This window comes from Lissotriton helveticus, chromosome 4_1 (assembly GCF_964261635.1).
Source record: "Lissotriton helveticus chromosome 4_1, aLisHel1.1, whole genome shotgun sequence".
NCBI lineage: Eukaryota > Metazoa > Chordata > Amphibia > Caudata > Salamandridae > Lissotriton > Lissotriton helveticus.
Window position 1 is genome coordinate 1737708430 of NC_136063.1, and position 19983 is coordinate 1737728412.

General features: G+C 42.5%; 1 protein-coding gene across 2 annotated transcripts in view; it reads right to left on the reverse strand.

Annotated features, from left to right (window-relative positions):
* TRMT2B (tRNA methyltransferase 2B) overlaps positions 1-19983 on the reverse strand; it is a 191308-nt gene that overhangs the window by 10970 nt on the left and 160355 nt on the right. For both annotated transcript variants that reach the window (XM_078688409.1, XM_078688411.1), the window contains 2 exons: positions 16881-17095; positions 16302-16403 (listed from right to left, as the gene is read on the reverse strand). In XM_078688409.1, the coding sequence (XP_078544535.1) occupies positions 16302-16403; positions 16881-17095 (317 nt within the window). The remainder of the gene's footprint in view (positions 1-16301; positions 16404-16880; positions 17096-19983) is intronic.

Below are 19983 nucleotides of genomic sequence, written 5' to 3' on the forward strand. Positions count from 1 at the left end.
TTCAGAACCACTTCTCCTATTTAATGTAGCCCTTACGGACGTCCTGTTTGGGGCTTGGTCCAAGCCAGGCACCGTGAATCCAGCATACAGAAAAACTGCAAACCACCATCACCCAGCCTCTGGGGGGCCCTTTTTCCTCACACAACAACCTACCCTGGAGACCTTGATGGTCCAAGCCTTCACCTTCCATGTAAATCCTGGTGCATGTCCTACCACCCCACTGGATACAGAATCCAAGAGGCTGGATACATTGGGAAAGACATTTTTTTCTTTCACAAGCCTGGTATTGCAGTGTGTGAACACTGCAGGCCTTTTGGCCTGTTACTCCCATTCTCATAGGGATTCGGTTGCAAAGGTGCTGCCCCTAATCTTGGAGGAGGCCGGGCCATACTCTTTCAGGCTATGGCTGATGGGAGATACACAGCTGCGTTTACAATCAGATGTGGGCTAGACACAACTGACTCCCGGGGAGGAGCGGTTTAGTTGTTGGTGGCCTTACAGTGCCATGCCTGGCTGAGAACAGCTGGCTTTTCATGGGATATCCAAGCTTTACTTATGGGCATGCCTTTTGATGCCTCCCGTCTCTTTGAGGACCAGCCAGACTCAGTGCTGAAGTGCTTCAAGGACAGCAGGGCTACAGTCAGGCCCATTGGCCTTTCCATAGCCCCTGCCAACCTCAGTCAGCCTTTTGTTGCCAAAGAAGGGGCTCCCAGCTGCGTCTTCACCCAGCCACCATGGCCTGCAAGCTTTCCAGCCTCTGCGTGGCTGAAAATGTGGTATCCATAGTCAGGCAGTCAGAGGTCGGCCCAGTACTATGCCGCCCCGGCAGCCGCAGCCTCTAAGCCCATTTAGTTTGCCTTCCGACCATAACGTGCAACCAGTGGGCGACAGGATATGCGATCACCTGCACCACTGGATGTCAATAACAACAGATCCCAGGGTTCTCCAGAATGTCCAATGATACTACTCCCTCACATTGTAGCAACCCATCCACCTATGTCACCCACTTACGACAGACTAACAGAGGACCATCTATCCTTGATACTCCAGGAAGTAGCAGCTCTATTGGCTGGGGGAGTAATAAAGAGGATGCCAGCATCAGAAGTAGGTTGTGGTTGCGATTCCCGATATTTTCTGGTTCCCAAAAAGGCCAGAAGCCTTCATGCTATCCTAGACTTGCACCCTCTCAATTTCTTCCTGAAAAAAGGAGAAATTCAAAATGCTTACACTCACACAGGTATTGACTGCCCTGGACCCAGGAGACTGGATAGTAGAGTTGGACATGTAAGATGCTTATGTGCTCATCCCCATCCTGTCTGCCCGCAGATGTTACCCGGAGTTTATGGTGGGCTATGAGCACTTCCAATTTGCAGAGCTGCCCTTTGGCCTTACCAGTGGCTCTCGAGTGTTCACCAAGGTGATGACGGTAGTTGCAACTCATCTGCCGAGATCAAGGGTGACAGTCTTCCCCTATCTCGACGACTGGCTGTTGAAGGTGGGGTCGTCCCAAGTAGTTGTCTCCCACCTCCAGACTACGGCGGACCGCCTGCACTTCATGGGGTTCACTATCAATGTGCAGAAGTCACACCTGATCTCTTCTCAGATGCTCCCCTTCATCTGAGGTGTTCTGCACAAAGTGCAGTTTCAGGCTTATCCTCTCGTATGGTGAGCCGCGAAATTCAGGCTATAATACTGATGTTTCAGCCTCTATCCTGGGTTTCGGTGAGACAGACATTGAGGCTGCTGGGCCTCATGGCCTTCTGCATCCTGCTTGTGATTCATGCCCATTGGCATATGTGGGCTCCGCAGTGGGGCCTGAAGCTCCAGTGGGCTCAGCATCAGGGGAATCTCTCCGACATGCTTCAGATCTCATAGATCTGCAGTGGTGTTTAATGAACCGTGATTTGGTCAGCGGCAGACCCCTCTCCTTTCCCAAACCAGATCTGACATTAGTGACAGATATGTCATTCATGGGATGGGTGCGACCATGTGGTAGAAGTGGATATCAAAGACCTCTAGTCTCCGGCAGAAGCCGATCTCCACATCAACCTGTTGGAGCTCCAAGTGGTCTGGCTGTCATTCAAAGCCTTTTAGCCCTCCATCAAGGGAAGGCTGGTACAAATATTCACGCACCACACCACCGCCATGTGTTAATGCAAAAAACACATAGGGTGGGGTCGAGGACCCTTTGCCAAGAGGCCCTGTGCCTCTGGGCATGGCTGGAACATCAGGGCACTCTGGCAGGATCTTTGAATGCTAATGCAAGCAAACTCAGCTGCAGATGCCTAGCGGATCAACAATGAGTCTACATCCGGAAGTGTTGCAGAGTCTCTTTCAACAGTGGGGAAAGCCTTGGTTAGATCGGTTCGCCACCACACAGAGAACGCGCAATGTTACTGGTATTGAGCGCTGAAGTTTCCAAGACAGTTCTCACTTGATGAAGTTTTTCAGCTCAAGTTGAGCTGATACCTCTTGTATGCCTATTTGCCCATACCACTCCTGCCCAGAGTTCTCAAGAAGATCATGAACGACCGGGCCTAAGTCATCCTTGTGGTACCAGACTGGGCTCGGAGAGTTTGTTACCCTGAGTTGTTGAGGATGGCCATCGGTCCTTCGATCAGTCTGTTCCGTCAAGAGGATCTGCTGTCACAACAGCAGCGCAGGGTTCTTCACCCGAACCTGTCAATGCTCTGCCTTCATGCGTGATGATTGAGCGGATACAGTTGACAGCTTTTGACCTTCTTCCCGAAGAAGGTATATGCCGGCCGGTGGAATACATTTGTAGCATGGTGTGCTTAGCATCAGATTGATGCCTCTAATGCCCCTGTTTGTCAGGTCTTGTTTATCTGTACCCTTGCCCAGCAGGGCTCTACAATGGGCACCTTAAAGGATTACTTATCTGCCATCTCTGCTTTCTTGCGATCAACCTTTCCTCTTCAAGTCCCCTAATGTACATAGTTCCTTAAAGGTCTCCAACACATTTCCATCGACTATATTTGTAATGCCTCAATGGGACCTTCATTCGGTTCTTACTTTTCTGAGGTGCACACCCTTTGAGACGCTTCATACCTGCCCTCTTAGTCTTCTAACTATAAATATGGCCTTCTAGTGGCAGTTTCATCTGCCTGGATGGTCAGTGTACTGCAGGCGTGGTCATCGCAGCCTCCATATGTGTCTTTGTTCACAGACAAGCTGGTGCTTAGGACTTGAGTGTCTTTTTTGCTGAAGGTTGTCATCCTGTTCCACGTAGGCCAGCCCATCACTTTGCCTACCTTTTGTGCCAGCCACATCCCTCTAAAGAAGAGGAGAGGCTCCACTGATTGGACCCAAAAAGAGCATTGTCTTTCTACTGTGACCCCCACAAAACCATTCCGGGTAGATGATCAAATCTTCGTGAGGTATGTCGGGCCAAGAAAGAGAAGCAGAAGAGAACCATCTCCAGATGGATTTTGGTCTGCATCAAGATCTGCTGCGCATTGGCCAAGAAGCCAGACCTAGTGAGTTTGCATGCTTATTCCACCAGAGCAAATGCTGCAACCTTGGTGTTAGCACACAGGGTTCCAGTCCTAGACATCTGCCAGGCGGCAATGTGGGCTTCGCTGCACACATTCACCAAATACTACTGCATAGACAGTCAGGTTTTGTGGGATGGGCACTTTGCCCCTTCGGTCCTGTAGGACTTTCTGGTTTAAATCATGTTTGCAGACCTACCTCTGGGAAGGTATTGCTTGGGTATCTAGTCTAAGGTAAGAAATCTGCAGCTAGATGTCTCTATCAGATGAACAAGTTACTTTCCTTTTTGTGAAGCCTTATCTAGTACAGACTATCTTGTTGCAGATTCCTTACCGACCCATACATCCTCCCTGCAAACAGATTTCTAGGGTCAAGGCTGTTTCCCTTTCAGGGCCCTAGTTTTTGCACATCAATAGTCAAGTGTTCTTAGTGGCTCTGCGCTCCTAGTATGGAAAGTGACGAAAAGAAACTGATGTCAGCATGCTGGGGTGGGCCCTATATAGGCACCACACATGTTACTTTTGGCACAGATTACACCACGTGGAGTGGAATGACGCCAACTACCGGCGTGTAGGGATACTGGTCACAAAAAATTTCCAGATCCAGTCTGACGTCTGGTGAAAACTCTAAGGTAAGGAATCTGCGACTAGATAAGAGTGTCTACCAGATAAGGCATTACCGAAGGTGAGTAACTTGTTCTTCAGCGCCACACCTAGAAGGAAAAGCAAACTTGACCCCCTAATGCAATGGATGCTGGCGCTTCTGAGCCAAGATGTGGAGCTGAGCTTTGCTCAAAGGCTTAATTGAGTTTCTGGTACAGAGTCTGATGTAGATGCCAAAGGATCCTTTGCTCCTTTGCACTTCACACCCTTTCTCTGAACCATGACAACATGGTCCACCTGGAACAAAACCTCAGGTACTGAAAGACAGATAGTCTTTTTGACATGGTCACCCTATGTTTTGCCATAGTACTGATGCTTTTTCGACTGAAAGTGCACTGGGTCCCTGCAAGCCATGCCCTCAGTGCCAGTGCTCTTTACCTAAAATAAGGTAAATGTTTAACTGTAACCCAACTGGCAAGGACTTTAGTACCCCTGTAAGTCCCAAGTAAATGGTACCCCTGGAACCCAGAGCATGGGCACTAAAGAGGGTGTCTAAGGGCTACAGCATGTATTGTGCCACCCAAAGGAACCCACATAAAAGCAGCAACCAACCAGCACATATATATAATTATGTGCAGGATGCACATAATTGTGCAAACCATTTTGAAAACAGACATGTTACACTCCCTGTGTGCCATGCCCATGCACACTGCATATACCATATATAAGTCGCCCCTACAGCAGGTCTTAGAGAGCCCTAAGGCAGGGTGCACTAAATTATATGTGAGGACATATCTGCATGAGCAGGGTGCAGATATGACCCTGTGATGTCTGGTTCCATTGCCACGACATTGCAAGTGATCAGGAAGCCATCTTAAGCACATACACTGGGCACTGGTCATTATGAGTTACCCAGCAACATAAAGGCCTCACTGAAAATAATGGTGATTGTTATCAAACACCTATTCTTAATAAATCCACAGTGATGCCAGCGCTACATTTATTATGGCATGTGCCCAGAGGGAGCCTTAGAGGTACCCCCTGAAACCTACCAGGCTTCTTGTGTGCTGGCTGACTGGACCCTTCCAGCCTGCCACCGCAGAGGAGTTTCTGATCCCCTGCTTGGGAGAGTCAACACTTTCAGAAGTCAGGAACAGTTCTTGCTCAAGGAAGGTGATCATACCTCCTCCAGCAGGATGGCGAGTGAATTAGCACAAAGGCCAGAGGCTTCAAAACCTCTGATGCCTTTGATATGCGACCCAGCTTTCTCGAGACCTGGGGAATACCACACCCTGCCCTGGGGCCCAATTGACACCAGAGCAAGCAGCCAAATTAGCTAGTCAGTAGGCATGTCGCACTATCAGGCAAGGCACACCCCTAAGGTGGGCAACCTGAAGTGGATATTCGAAGAAGGGTTTTACCATCTTGTTTTTGGTGAAACTAGGAACTCTTGGTCAGGCTTACGCCCACTCCCCACAGGAAGTGGTCATATAGAGGGTGTAATCACTCCAGGGGTAGGTAGCTCATTGGCTACTACCGCACTCTTCTTAATGCCCCTAAATACAGTATTTTGGTGGCCCCCTGACACCAGGAACTCGGATTCATCTATCATGTAATGGAAGAAGGACAGAATAGAGCAGTCACCACGAGAACTGAGGATTTAATCTGAACATGTCACCAAACCCCTCCTTGCTGCTGGTATCTCGACAATTGCACCGACCAAGCTTGTCCAAAAGCTGTGCTGCCGCCGAATCCTGTCGAGGACTGTCTAGTGCTTCAACAACCAAGCAGCATCTCCCTTGGGGTGGAGGAGCCATCCCCTGCAGCTGCAGGACCGCACTTGCCCTGTACCTTGCATTGCTGACCATCGGGTCCACCGACGGAGCATCTCGTCAGGAAGAAGTCTGTGCTGCTCCAGGAGGTCAGGTCCATCCGTCTCCCTGCCGAGTCTAAACGGCAGGCCCTGAAGGAGTTGCCCAGCACCAATACCCTGGGTACCGGAGCATTTGCTGCCACAAAGGTTTGTTCTGCATCCAGTCTGGACACCTCTGATGCTGAAACCAACCTACCGATGAGGGACTTCAGGATCACAGAGGCCAACATCGCAACTGCCTTTGCGGAAATAGATTGTATCCCTGTGCTCAAGAGACCCTCAAGAGCTGAGCCCTCCTGTGGGTTCTGACGGACTTGTCCCCAAGTACCCCCTTGCAGACTTTCGTTTTGACCGGTCCCTAAAAACTTTACCGCGTAGCGCTCGATGCTACTAATGCAACTAGTTTCTCTGCACTCAGACACCCCAGGGCAGTGCGACCTGACCTGCTAGAGGTTTCTTGGATCCTGGGCCTAAACACCTTTAACCCTAAAGGATACCTTCTACAACCGTTTGCAAGTATACCTTTCAGTACATGCCTTTTACTCCCATAGGATAACATTACAGCGTTCGAGGCTCATGTCTCAAATCTGACAGCTGTGATTTTCTGCAGTTTACATGTAAAAATCATAACATCTGAAGTACTTACCCGATTCCTATAATCTTGGTGTCTAAAATTATTGAAAAATCAGTATTATTTTTGTAAATTGGTCTTGAGTTTCTTCTTGAGTGTGGGTCTCATTTATTGACTGTGTGTACAACAAATGCTTAACACCATCCTCTAATAAGCCTAAACTGCTTGACCACACTACCACAAATTGAGAATTTGGGATTAGTAATTTAAACCCTATAAATCAATAAGGGTCGTCTGTACTTTTTGCATGGTGTTCCTTTACATTGGCACTACCATATAAAAAGCCAGCTTCCTGCAGTCTTTCTAACAGCTACTGCCAGTCTTTATTGGCTTTTAGAAAACTGACAAAAACCTGGTTGTTCAACCAATAAATTCCTCTGTTATCTGGTCTATGCCTGCTGTCCCTAGCGCCGAGACACCCGTAGGTATTTATGAGCTCTACAAATCTCATGAATAAATAAATAAATAAATAAATACTGCCAGCTTGTGAAGGCTCCTTCCATGAGGCCTCTTGCACAGGCATGGCCTATAGGCAGGAAGAACCTTACATCCAGTGGCGACAATACTGTGCTTTACTCTGTACAATGTGGTGCACCGATACTCAGCTAGCAAGCCAGATGGTTTTTGAGGGACTGCATATCAAACGTAGCAAAAAGAGCACAGACACACATTTGAAGAATGTTAACTACACCCAAGAGACACGCAGAGATTAGGTGAGTCAAATGCTGCAAACGTTTGCAGGCACAGCACAAACCGACTGAAGCCACAGCATTGCAGCATTATCTAGCTGATCTAAAGGAAGGAGACGGAGGGAAAGAAGTGAAAAAAAGTTAAAAAAGAAAGAAGGTGTAAGGGCGAGCGCTAATGTAGTAAATTCACTCGGCATGAGAGAAGCAGCTTTATGCCACGCTGTTGAGTAGAAAAAACAAATAGGTGAGGGTGTGCATACACAGGGATGACGCTGACACATATTTCGTTAGTATCGAGTGAAAACACACGCTAAGATGAGGCTGTTGGTTGTGGCTCCGGAGGTAAAAGTTGAAATGTAAATGAGTCAGCACGTGGGGAGATTCGGCATTAACATGTAGGGCCAGATGGCGGTCGCCCAATACCTGTCGGTAACGGCCGAAATTACCGAATTTCGGCCGTTACCGACCGGTATTGGGCTTTTTAGATGTAGGTGGCATTTTTGTAGGATTCGGTATTTTACCGAATCGGTAATTTAAGGATTCGGTAAAATACCGAATTCTTAACATACGGATTTGGTAAATTACCGAATCTAGGATGTAGGGAGCACTCAAGTTAGTGCATTCCTCAGTTAAGGATTCGTTATTTACCACCAACTACAAGTTGGTGGTAAATAATGAAAACCTTTGAAAAAGATTTTTTTTTGCTTTTCCAACCGTGCCATGTTGCAGACATACATGCCCTTAGCGCATTTATGTCTGCAACATGTGCACCCATACACAATTAAGGGGTACAACAGGGTGTCAAAGTGACACCCTGCCACCCTTCAATGTTTTCCCACTTTTACCGAATCAGTATTTACCGATTCGGTAATTGACATTCATTCCTATGGGCCTCCAGGTCCATAGGAATGAATGGCAATTACCGAATCGGTAAATACTGATTCTGTAAATACCGAATTTTACAGATTCGGTCAAATTTACCGAAAAATTACCCACATATTATTTACCTATTCTTAAATATCGAATCGGTATAATTCGGTATTTAAGAATAAGTAAATAGTATTTACCTACATCTGGCCTGTAGTGAGGAACTTTGGGGATATTATAAGACGGTTTAGAGGGTTTGATTAATAGGTTGGGAGTTTTATTAGTTAGGTACAATGCATGTAGTGATTTTATGTACAGCATTTTTTTTACGTTTCTAATTCTGAATCTGGGGGGTTTCGCACTTAGCAGTGAAGGGTGTAACATCTTTGTTGTGCAACTTGGTTTTCTTCACAGTTGGGTAATTGCAGCGTGTGAGGGTTCATGAGGGTGGTGGCGCAGGGGGCAGTCATATTATGATTTCCATTGGACACAGAAAGTCTGTTTAGAGCAGTTGGTGAAGCGATCTCTTTTATTTGTTTCAGCAAACCCCTGACGAAGAGCCACTTGGCTCGAAATGCATTGGGTGAAATTAAACTATATGAGCCTAATCGTATCAATGAATCTTCCCGCGTGTCACTGTTAAAAACCTGGGTGGGCGAGCAGGAGGCATTTGAAAATGTTCAGTAAAAGAATCATGGTGACATCACGCTGTCTCTGCAGTGATTTTCAGCAAAAGTAATGGATTAAATATGAAATGAGGAATTGCTTAAATATGGTGTCAATAGTCAAATATGGTTTATTCAGCATGGAGTGGCCTATGGTGAGGAAAGGTTTCCTGCATCTAGCAGTGCGACAGAGAGGTGTGCAAGCCTCGTGTCTTTTTGGTTTTCTTCTTTGCTGACACGTATATGACATTTCCATTTGTATGTGGTAATAATGGGAGCATAAACCTCTGATTTAAATCTACAACAAAAGCAGTTGCTGGACTGGCCACTCGGTCTCCCTGACAGGTAAACTCCACGCTTATGTTTGCAAAATAATAAACAAGATAGTGAAGGGTGAGGAGTCTGGTGATATCTGCTTATATGAGTCTAGCTTAACATTAAAGCGTGAGTCAATTGATATATATATATATATTAAAAATGGCCTTGCTATCTGATTAGTTACTGGATTTACTACATTTTTATGATGAGTTCTCAGTAGACATAAGTACAGTTGCGATGAAGACAAGTATGAAGGAATGTAATACCTAATGAACATCTAAAAGGACCCCAATGCATTGAGGCGGGTCGAGGAGGGCTATTACTGTCAAAGTGCACACCAATAAGCCATTTTTGATTTTCTGGAGGGCAGTGACAGCGAGCAGCAGAAAACATGTGCGGTAAAGAAACAAGGAAATATAACTTTTGAAGACAAATTGATAGAAAAGACCAATCTACAAGATGAAAAGAGGTGTGCGAAACACCAAGATGGTGGCCTGTAAAGACGGCACTTAGTTGTTGACATACCATCATTATGATGACAAGGCAATGAGCCACCTGACGGACCACTGCTTCAAAAGAGGTGATAAGAAAGAACTGAGGACAAGGAATAGACAATTCAGGATGTGTGGTGTGGATACACCTGTAGAAGCTGTCCCTGAGACAGAGGTACACTGTGAACGCTGTGGTGTCATTCTACATTCTCTTGTAACCTGTAAGTTCTATAGAACGCAGAACTGTATACAGATTTGATTGTCCAAGAGTCAGTTGCTCTTGGGTAGCTGATGGTTGAGGTGTAACTAATAAATCTCCATACCAACTACTTTTGAATCCTGGTATTATTCATGACTGTACACTGGCGATGATCGTGGGATTGAAAACCGGGGGAAAATCACCTCAACATCAAGCTAGATCATTTTGCGGCGGGTACCTGTCTTTGTCGCATGTTGGCATAAGAAATAACTGCAGAAGGAAGTTGTTTGAAATTTTAATCTACTTGGCCAAACAATTGCGGGTGGTTCGGACCCGTGAGGTACTGTAAAATATTTAATTATTTTAGTCTGTGCGAGGTTTTAATGAGAGACAACAGTTGGTCATGTACAGGCTAATAACTGTAACAAAGTACACAGTGAAGATTTAAGGCGCGTAGTTTTATGAGGAAACACTTTGTGTCTGCTGCGGGAAAAAAAAAAGGTTTCTACTTACATCATTATCCCAAACTCCTCCAGCGGCTGTTTGTTTTGGAAGGGAAGGTGGTTGCGCACTTCTCCAGTGGCTGTTTGAGATCGTGCGTGTTCTTGGTGAGGAGGTTGACGGGAGAGACTGGTGGCTTCATGTGTCTTAGTGTTCAAAATTGTTGTGGAATTGGTCATCGTGTGGCTTTTGTCTGAATTGCGGCAGCTCCCTGCCTGCGATCGATTATTGGTAACCAGAGCTCCTCTCTCTTCAGTAGTCTGTGGCAAATGATGACATACTAGAATCCTGCAGGGGCATTCGCTGAATTCGAAATATCATCAGTCTCCTGACCTCCTCCTTCATTATGAAACTGAAGGTTTTGTCTCATCTGAATGAATGAACACGTCACCCCTGACAAGCGTCACCTAGCAACTTGACGGGGGACTGTTTGAAAGAAAAGCTGGGGTTTCTAATCTTGCCGAACACGACGTTTGGCACGTCTTTTCTGTATTAATTAATTTTAGTATTTGAGGTTTGTCAGACTTTCAACATTCACGAAGGGAATAACATTTAAAATGTGTCATATTTTCTAAATCCTGGTTTGCGCAGGCACATTCATCTAGATTCTAAATATACATTTTTTTGTTTCTTTACATGTTGTTAAAACGTAAGTTGATGAAACTTATTGTCAATGACATTTGAAGAGTTTGCATATATTTATCTATTTTGAAAATATACATATATATAAATATTATATCTCATACACATTTTGTAACAAAAGAGTATCAGTCATGCAGAATGTACAGGCTCCACCTTTCTTTTTAAGTAATCCAGGAGAACCTCCTATTAAATGGAGTAAGTTTTTATTTATTTATTTTAAGTGGAAAAAGATTTTCTCTCACTATGCGAGAGTCTGTGGATCCCATTTAAGTGCTAAAAGAAAATATGCTCTACTTTTGCACTACTTAGGTGGTAAAGGGCAAGACGTACTAGAGAATTTACCTGCTCTTACTACACAGGAACAGAGAGGGCTAGAGGAATATGAAATATGTATTTTACAACTAGATAGACATTATTTACCTCGGGTACGTACAATAATGGAGAGATACCATTTTGGTCTAAGAGAACAGGTCAAAGAAGAATCTGTAGAAGACTATTTAACTGGGTTGAGGAAATTAGCATCTACTTGCAAGTTTGGGATGTCTAATGAAGAAAGAATCCAAGACCAATTTGTTTTGAAATGTAGAGAAGACGAGATTTGTGAAGAGTTATGGCTTAAAGACGAACCTCCTCTAGAAGAAGTCATTGGTACAGCTAAAAAAGTTGAACATATGCTAAAATGTGTAAATGAACTAAAGTGTGAAAAGAATAAAGCTCAATCTACTGTAGAAGAAGGACAAGAAAAAGTATGTATGGTTTAAAATGAAAAGTCTTTTTCTAAAGAGTTTGACAAAGATGATCTTTCCAAGACTACTGTTGAATGTTTTCGTTGTGGGAGAGCTGGCCACAAGGCTAATTCAAAGTTTTGTCCTGCTTTGAGTTTTGTATGTCATGGTTGTGGGAAAAAGGTCATTTTATCAAATATTGTAAATCTAAACAAAAGAGAAATACTAACAAAGATATTAAAGAGAAAATTTGACAAGTTGTTGAGAACAAGTGCAATGACCACCCTGTAAGAAAAGTGAAAATTTATGATATTTTTCTTGACATGAAATTTGATTCGGGCTCACACATCTCTATTATTTCGAAAGAAACTTTCTGCAAGTTGTTCCAAGATTTTTTTTTTTATTCAAGATGGATGTGAATCCAGGAGGCTATGGTGGACAACCGATTAGCATGTTAGGTTATTTCAATGCTTATATAGAAATGGAAAAGAAAATGAATGTTGGGAAAATGTATGTCTCTAAAATAGGTGATAGTCTTCTTGGTTGGCCACATCAACGTTTATTAGGGGTTGCTTTAAATCCTAATGCCGATTCACAAGTACAATTTCACAAGATTGAAGGTGATATTAATAATTTTGTGGATGAATTCCCATGTTTATTTAAAGAAGAATTAGGTTGCCTAAAAGGGTACAAACATTGTATCAAACTAAAGAATGGAGCTGTTCCAATAGTGGCGAAGGTGAGGAGCATTCCCATTGCTCTTCAAAGTAAAGTTGAGGTAGAGTTGGATAAACTACTACAACAGGGCATAATTACTCCTGTAGAAGCGTCAGAATGGTTGGCACCAGTGGTGGTCGCTAGCAAACCCAATGGGGATATCAGCATTTGTATTGATTTAAGGTCCCTCAATAAAGAAGTGATTGTTGACAAATTTCCTCTCCCTAATATTGATGAAATTATGTCAACTTTAGGTGGTGCTAAAGTTTTTACGACTCTTGAACTTACTCAAGCCTATCATCAAATTGAACTGACGCAGGACTCACAAGACTTTATGGCTTTTTTCACCCCAATGGGCAAAAGAATACCGTTTGGTCTTGTGTTTGCGGCGTCAGTTTTTCAAAGGGTTATATGTTCTATTTTGAAAGGTGTGAAAGTGCTACCAGGATGATCTGTTAATATTTGGTAGTAATCAACAAGAGCATGAAAAATTTGTGAGGTCTGTTTTAGGAAAATTAGAAAAAGCTGGTCTCACGTTAAAATTTGAAAAATGCTAATTTTATGTTGATGAGGTCAATTACTTGGGTCATCGCATTACTGCCACAGGTGTAACTCCCAAAAAAGAACGGGTCAACACTATTGTTAATTTAGCATCTCCAAAGAATATATGTCATTTCTTTCTTAGGTATGATCGAATATTATGGGAAATTTGTTAATAACTTGGCTAGTAAATAAAATAATATGAGGAAATTACTTAGTAAGAACAAGGAGTTTATTTGGTCAGATGAATGTCAGGTAGAATTTTTAGATTTAAATGATGATTTAAAGAATGCCCCAGTTTACAAGCCTTTATTCCAGGTGATGAAACTTGCATTGTAACAGATGCAAGCTCTAAAGGATTGGGTGCAATTTTAAAATAACAGAGGTGGTAAGGAACATTTCATTGCCTGTGCATCTAGAAGTTTACGTGGAGCGGAATTAAATTACTCAGTAATTGAAAAGGAGGCTTTGGCCATTTTCTGGGCTCTGATTAAGTTTAGAAACTGTGTTTGGGGAACTCATTTCAAAGTCTGTTCTGACCATAAGCCATTGAAAGAGATCTTTACTAAAAAAGGTTTAGATTTCATTTCCTCAAGGATAAGAAGATGGGTTATTGGTCTTCAAGATTTAAATTTTGTAGTGGAGCATCTTCCTGGTGTTAATATTGTCACTGCAGATTGTCTATCTCAACTTGTATGTGATATTGAGGAAGAGCAAGTTGTGGATGATGTTCTAGAGGAAAAAGTGTGTGTGTGTGTGTGTGAAATAACCTCCGGCGTAATACAAGAAGATGAGTGGAAAGATGAAGTTAAAAAAGATTGTGAACTTATGAAGGTTATGCATATGATTAAGTCTAAAGTTCCCTTTGACAATTCTTTGTTAAAGATTTGGCGTTTGAGAAGAATGGTCTGTGGATAATGATATCTTGTTAAGGGGTTCTAAGTTAATTTCTCCTTCCTCTCTTAGGAAAAGATTAATGGAGGAAGCTCATAGAGGACACTTAGGAATTGTGAAGACCAAAGAAAGGCGTAGAACTTCTTTCTGGTGGCCTGGAATGGATGTGGAGATCGAGCAAGAAGTAAGAGAGTGTATGCAGTGCACAATTAGTGATAAAGTACTTACTCCTCATACTGTATCCATGGTTTGTCGTAGATTACCCTATGGTCCATGGGAGGATATTGCTATTGATATTGTTGGTCAACTTAATGGTGAACATCGCACTACATTTTTAATAGTCTTGATGGATATCTATTCCAGATGGGTTGAGGTTTCATGTGTATCGAGTGTGACATCTTCTTGTGTGATATCCTTTTTACAAGATATTTTTAAAAGAGAGAGTTTTCCTAATACACTTCTATCTGACAATGGTCCTCAATTATGTTCTGGCCGAATATCTGATTTCCTTTTGTCCTGTGGTTTTTTGCACAAAAAGTGTGCTGTTTATCACCCTGAAACCAATGGAGCAGTTGAAAGATTCAATAGGGTGATAAAAGAAAATATTCAACTCTCTAGAGTAAATTCCTTGGATTGGAAAGAAGAGTTACAGAAATGTATTCTAGCTCCTCGTTTCTCCCCTCACACCTCTACCCGGAGATCGCCATTTGAATTATTTAAGGATAGATTTCCAAGTACCAGATTATGTCCTGGTTGGATGACATGGGGTAAGGGTGTGAAGGACAACAGTGTTGGTGATTGGAGAAAAAAGGAGGAAATGATGCAACAAAGGAACAAGTTGAATTTTGATCAAAGAAAAAAAAGTTAGAGAAGTTTTTGTAAAAGTATGTGACTTAGTACGTATAAAAGCTCCTGTAGGAGCATTATCCTGGTCCAAATACACTGCTCCCATGCATGTAATAAAATGTTTCAGGAATGCTGTCAAATTAGAAAAGGGAAAGATTTGGAATTTGAGTCGTGATGTTGTTCTCAAGAATAATCCTCATTTTAAGTGTGATGAGGATATGGCTGTTGGTTCCAGTGTCTCAAATGATTGTTATCCAAGACACAGTCTTCGCAAGACATCTGTGCCAAATTACTTGCAGGACTATGTTTTTAATTAGCATTTCGGGTTTGAGGTTTTATTTTATTTGTATCTTTAGGTTGCATTTGTTTATACTGTATAAATTTGATGTGGATTTTGTAACATCATTTTATTTACTTTTTTGCACCTCAATATTGGTTGGGAGATGTGTGGTGTCTTTCTACATTCTCTTGTAACCTGTAAGTTCTATGGAAGGCAGAACTGTATACAGATTTGATTGTCCAAGAGTCAGTTGCTCCTGGGTAGCTGATGGTTGGGGTGTAACTAATAAACCTCCATACAAACTACTTGCTGAATCCTGGTATTATTAATTACTTTACACACGCCTTTGCCCAGTTGTTGCTTCAATGCAGTTCAGGAGCTGCACGGGTGGTAGAAGTGCACTGCAATAAAAGGTCCAGGAGGTGGTCAAGAGCCAATAAGGAGAATCAGAATACCCTTAGGGTTTGACTCTGTACTCTTTTATTGCAGTTCACTTACAAAAAAAAGAAAAACATTTGCGAAGTCTAACCAATTCTATAAAAAAACCTTGAGGTGATCTGAAGCGTTAGAGCTTCAATAGTAGAGATTTAACACAAAAATGAAATGGTAACTTGTCTGCTGTAAGCAACATGTGGATATCGTGGGGTGTGCACTGACAAATGCCTGGGAAGGAAATGGAAAACAGATTCTTTCTCTCTCTTTCAGGAGGTTGATCCCCCGATATATGCACAGTGGTGGAAGGTAGCAGTGTAGTGGTGGAGAAACCATGTGAAATGCAGGGTAACACAGAAATACAAACACTGGCCAGTGAAGGTAATTCTTGCAGTTGTGGAGAAATTAGACCATACTGAGAACTGACAAAGAAGTCACCACCATGTGAAAATATAGACCAGGGAGGCTCAGAGGAGGTAGGGCTATGGAAATGCGTGCGCAGTGAAAGTGCTAAGTGAAGCAGATAGTTACCTTACAGTCAAGCTCTTTGGGGTCTGGTCATTGGTCTTAATCAAGTGGATGTTGTCTTTAGACTCAATATTTGAGTCAAGTAGAACCCTCTGCCAGCCACAGAATGATGGTGACCACCCTCATACATATTCTAAGTAGTGTGAATGATCCTAAAATAACACTCAAGAGTACTTCAGGAAAATGTCTATAGACCCATATCACAAATAAATGGTACTCATTTTACCAGTGATGAAAGAATGGAAAGCATGACTTTGCTGGCATTTTAAATAGTGACTTCCAGATACGTTTCAAACATGTGAAAAGTAAATATACTCAAGGACAGGCAGGTCCTGATGTATTACTTACCATTGAAAGATGCATTCCACTTGGCATCCTCAACTGCATGTTCTATCAGTTCAATTCCCAGCACCTCTGACACCTGGCTAGCCATTGATAGGCCAATAGCACCTGATAATACAAAACACAATACATTGCTCCAATTTTATATATAAAAACAGAAGAATTATATCATATCAATTATATCATAGCTGGGCCAAGAGGATGTACTTTAGATTGATTTATTATTATGATGAAAAACAAATCACACATCTGCAAACCTGTTTTTCTAAATTTGCGACAATCAATGAAAATAGTAGATCAAATTTGTAAAGGAAATGCAGCACAAAATACTTCGCCCAAGCTAAACAGTTGAAGGAACCTTGAATGGATCCTGTCTACTAAGCAAGTGTAAGAGGAGCAGAGAGTGGCATGTGTGCATCTAGGATAATGCGAGAACTTGTCTGATGGCTTTCAAGGAGTGCCTATGGCTTTGCAAACTTGCTATTATGAGGGAGCCTTTGGCGTATAGGAGAGAACCTAGTGACAGAGATAAAATAGTAGTACACTTTCTAGTAGCATAAAGGATATGTGGGATTCTTTCCTCACCAGTTCCACAGCAGACATCAAGGAAAGATGTATCTTTGCTGACATGGCTCAGTTCTGCAATGGTCTTGTACAGAACTTCAGCTCCTGCTGTATTGACTTGAAAAAACGCATCAGGAGATATACGGAACTTCAGTCCTAGTACTTCCTCGAAGATGTGCGGCTCTCCATGAAGGAGTTGATAAGGTGATTGCTCATGTGTGCAGCGGGTCATCGTACTGGAATGAAAACACAAAGCAGGGTGAATCTTAGATGTTCATTGTTTGAAAAGGGGCTTAAGATTCCACAATAGTTGAATACAGTCACAATTCTGTCTGCCTCTTTAAGTTAGTTTATCTAAAAATGGGTGTAAGTACTTAGGTTTAGGTATAAAAATCATTTATGATTCTTTCCTTCTGACAAATATTTGTAGTCAGTTTCTAACTGAAAGGTGCACTAAGATGGTGGAAAATCCACTGTTGCAAATTCTAGGTTTGAACGGGGAAAGTCAACAGAGTGGCCATGCTAAAAGCATGGAACAAGCACAGGTTCCTGGGCTTTTGGTATTCAGAAAGTTCTTGCATGACCATTGCCATATGTAAAGTTACTTTTAAAAAGGTTGACGTAACTTTGCTTCTTGGCTGGGACTGGGAAAGGGACACACCCAATTTTCAAGTTAATTTAGGAGAAGGGCTTTCTCTACAGGAAAAGTTATCTTTCATGTGAAAAAAGCAAAAAGCTAAAGTTACCCATATGGTTGCTGTAGATTTCCGATGTGTGACTCCCCCCAAAAACGAAAATGTATTTGAAGCATAAGAGGAAACATACAGTAGTACTTATCTGACATGTAAAAACAGACCTTTGTGAATTTGACTCCTATTTTTGCTCAGTTGACACATCACATACTTTCTTATTGTAAACAGTAAATGACTTCTTTATATGTAACGTTCACAAATACTTACATAGCAGTATATTTCTTTTACCACATATTTGCAAAATCGTATACATAGATATAGTTATTCAATCCAAATCATTCATGTAAAACCACATAAAAATATACTTATGTAATGACATTCTCTTTTTTTTCCCAAGGTTGCTCCAGCAGCCAAACATCGAGTTGAGAAAGTGTTGTTCTATGACTGAAGGAGGCACCCTTGTACATATGTGGCAGGCTTATTCATACACAAAGGTGTGCACCAGAATATGTTTCCAATAGTGAATTACCTTAAATGCTACTCTATCTTCCGAGTATATGTAAATATAATTGGGCTAATTTACTAAACAGTTCCTGCACACTATACAGACAGAAACAGGGGACATCATACACAAAACCAGAGCTGATACATTAAACTGGATCTGTGTATTTCTATGTGCAGTCACTGCAGTGATGTCATGTGCCTATAACGAATGCCGCAGGGGCGGCTCTAGGGTGATGGCGGCCCTGGGCTGGGAGCGGAGGTAGAGGGGCCCGGAAGAGGGGGTCCGGGTGGGGCGGAGCCCCCCGGAGCTTAGGAAAGTGGGGGTCAGGGTATTTGGATGAGGAACAGAGCCGCAGGCTGCCAAATCCCTGACAGGGGTCGCCACGCAAATATGTATCCATCCTCAGAGGATTATTATATTAAGGATATATATTGGCGTGGTGGCCCCTGGGTTTGGCGGCCCTGTGCAGGAGCACAGCTTGCACATGCCTAAGGCTGCCCCTGAATGCTGATATTTCTGCATGTGTGACGCCCAGTAGGTGCTACCAGGGAAGTGTCAGATGAGTGATCCATGCAAATGAAGTGAATGTCTTTCCTACACATCTAAACGTACACCCAAACAGATCATTTTTAAGCGGTGGAGGGATAGTAGGCAACTGCAAGGCACACTTACTTTTTTACAGTGACTACAGGCAAAGGGAGTAGTTCACCAAGAATGTCAGGAAAATTAAGAAAGGTGTACATATCTATTACAGGCTCTCGCATTTTGGAAACAAGTAAAACGTTTTACACACACCATGCATGTGCATAATTCAAAACATGGCGAGTTTATGATTTTCTTATGAATTGGTTGAAAAAATCTTTGGGCTGAATGACATTTTTATTTACTTGATACTCAGGATGGCTGGAAACTAAAGTATGAATGATTAAAAAGGTATGAAAATGATACAAAATACTTATAATAACAATAATTAAACATGTATTTCTACTTCCACAATTGCCACTGATCTACTATTGGTATTAATAATAATGCAAATGAGAATGGTAAACACGATAGTAACAACTAGAACAATAATAATAACAACAAAACATTTTTCCTTCTACAGCATTGTCTATGAGGCAGTGAGTAATATCACCCAGTATCAAGCTGTCCAAAGCAGGGCTTAGCAACATGTGTTGAAGGAGCATCGCCAGAGTGGAATCCAGATGTCCACGCACTCCAGACGCCTTGCCATTTGCAGCTAAGTTCACACCACAGTAGTTCACATACATACATGCACAGAATATCTATTTACCCTAAGGAAGTGCTATGTATGTACGAGTTGGGCACTGCAGGGACATATCTAACTCAGAAGTATATATTTATTATAATTATGGCACCAGGCTGAGAAGTGTTAGTGCTGCTTCTTTACAAGCAGGCAAGCCAGAGGCAGAAGTGGAAACCCTCTCCTATTAAAATCGTGACATCCCCTTCTAGGAGGTGATGGTGCAATTTCAAATTAGGTCTCAGGGAAGAGTTGGAGAGTGCTCATTTGTGGTGGAGCAAATCAGTTCTGCTGAGATATGTCACTGCACTCCTATTCCAAGTGTGTCATCACTTGCAATAGATGCCTGTAATATCCCATTACATATCGAGTCCTTAGAAATAAGCTGCCACTGTTTTATAATCGTAAATCATTCCTTTAAATGTATAGCAGCCATCTTGAAAAGTGCTACACTTTTCGGTAAGTAAGGCACTCAAATTTAGAAATGCTGGTACTGTGATTACAGGTTTTACAGACATGTTGAGAAGTGCCTGAATTGCTCTATGAAAAATATATGCTAAACCATGAATGCACCACTAAAAGAACAACCACCTTGCTCAAAACTGTTGGTACATGTGTAGTGGCTCTGGTAAGAATTCCTGCCATTTAAACCAGTGGTTCTTA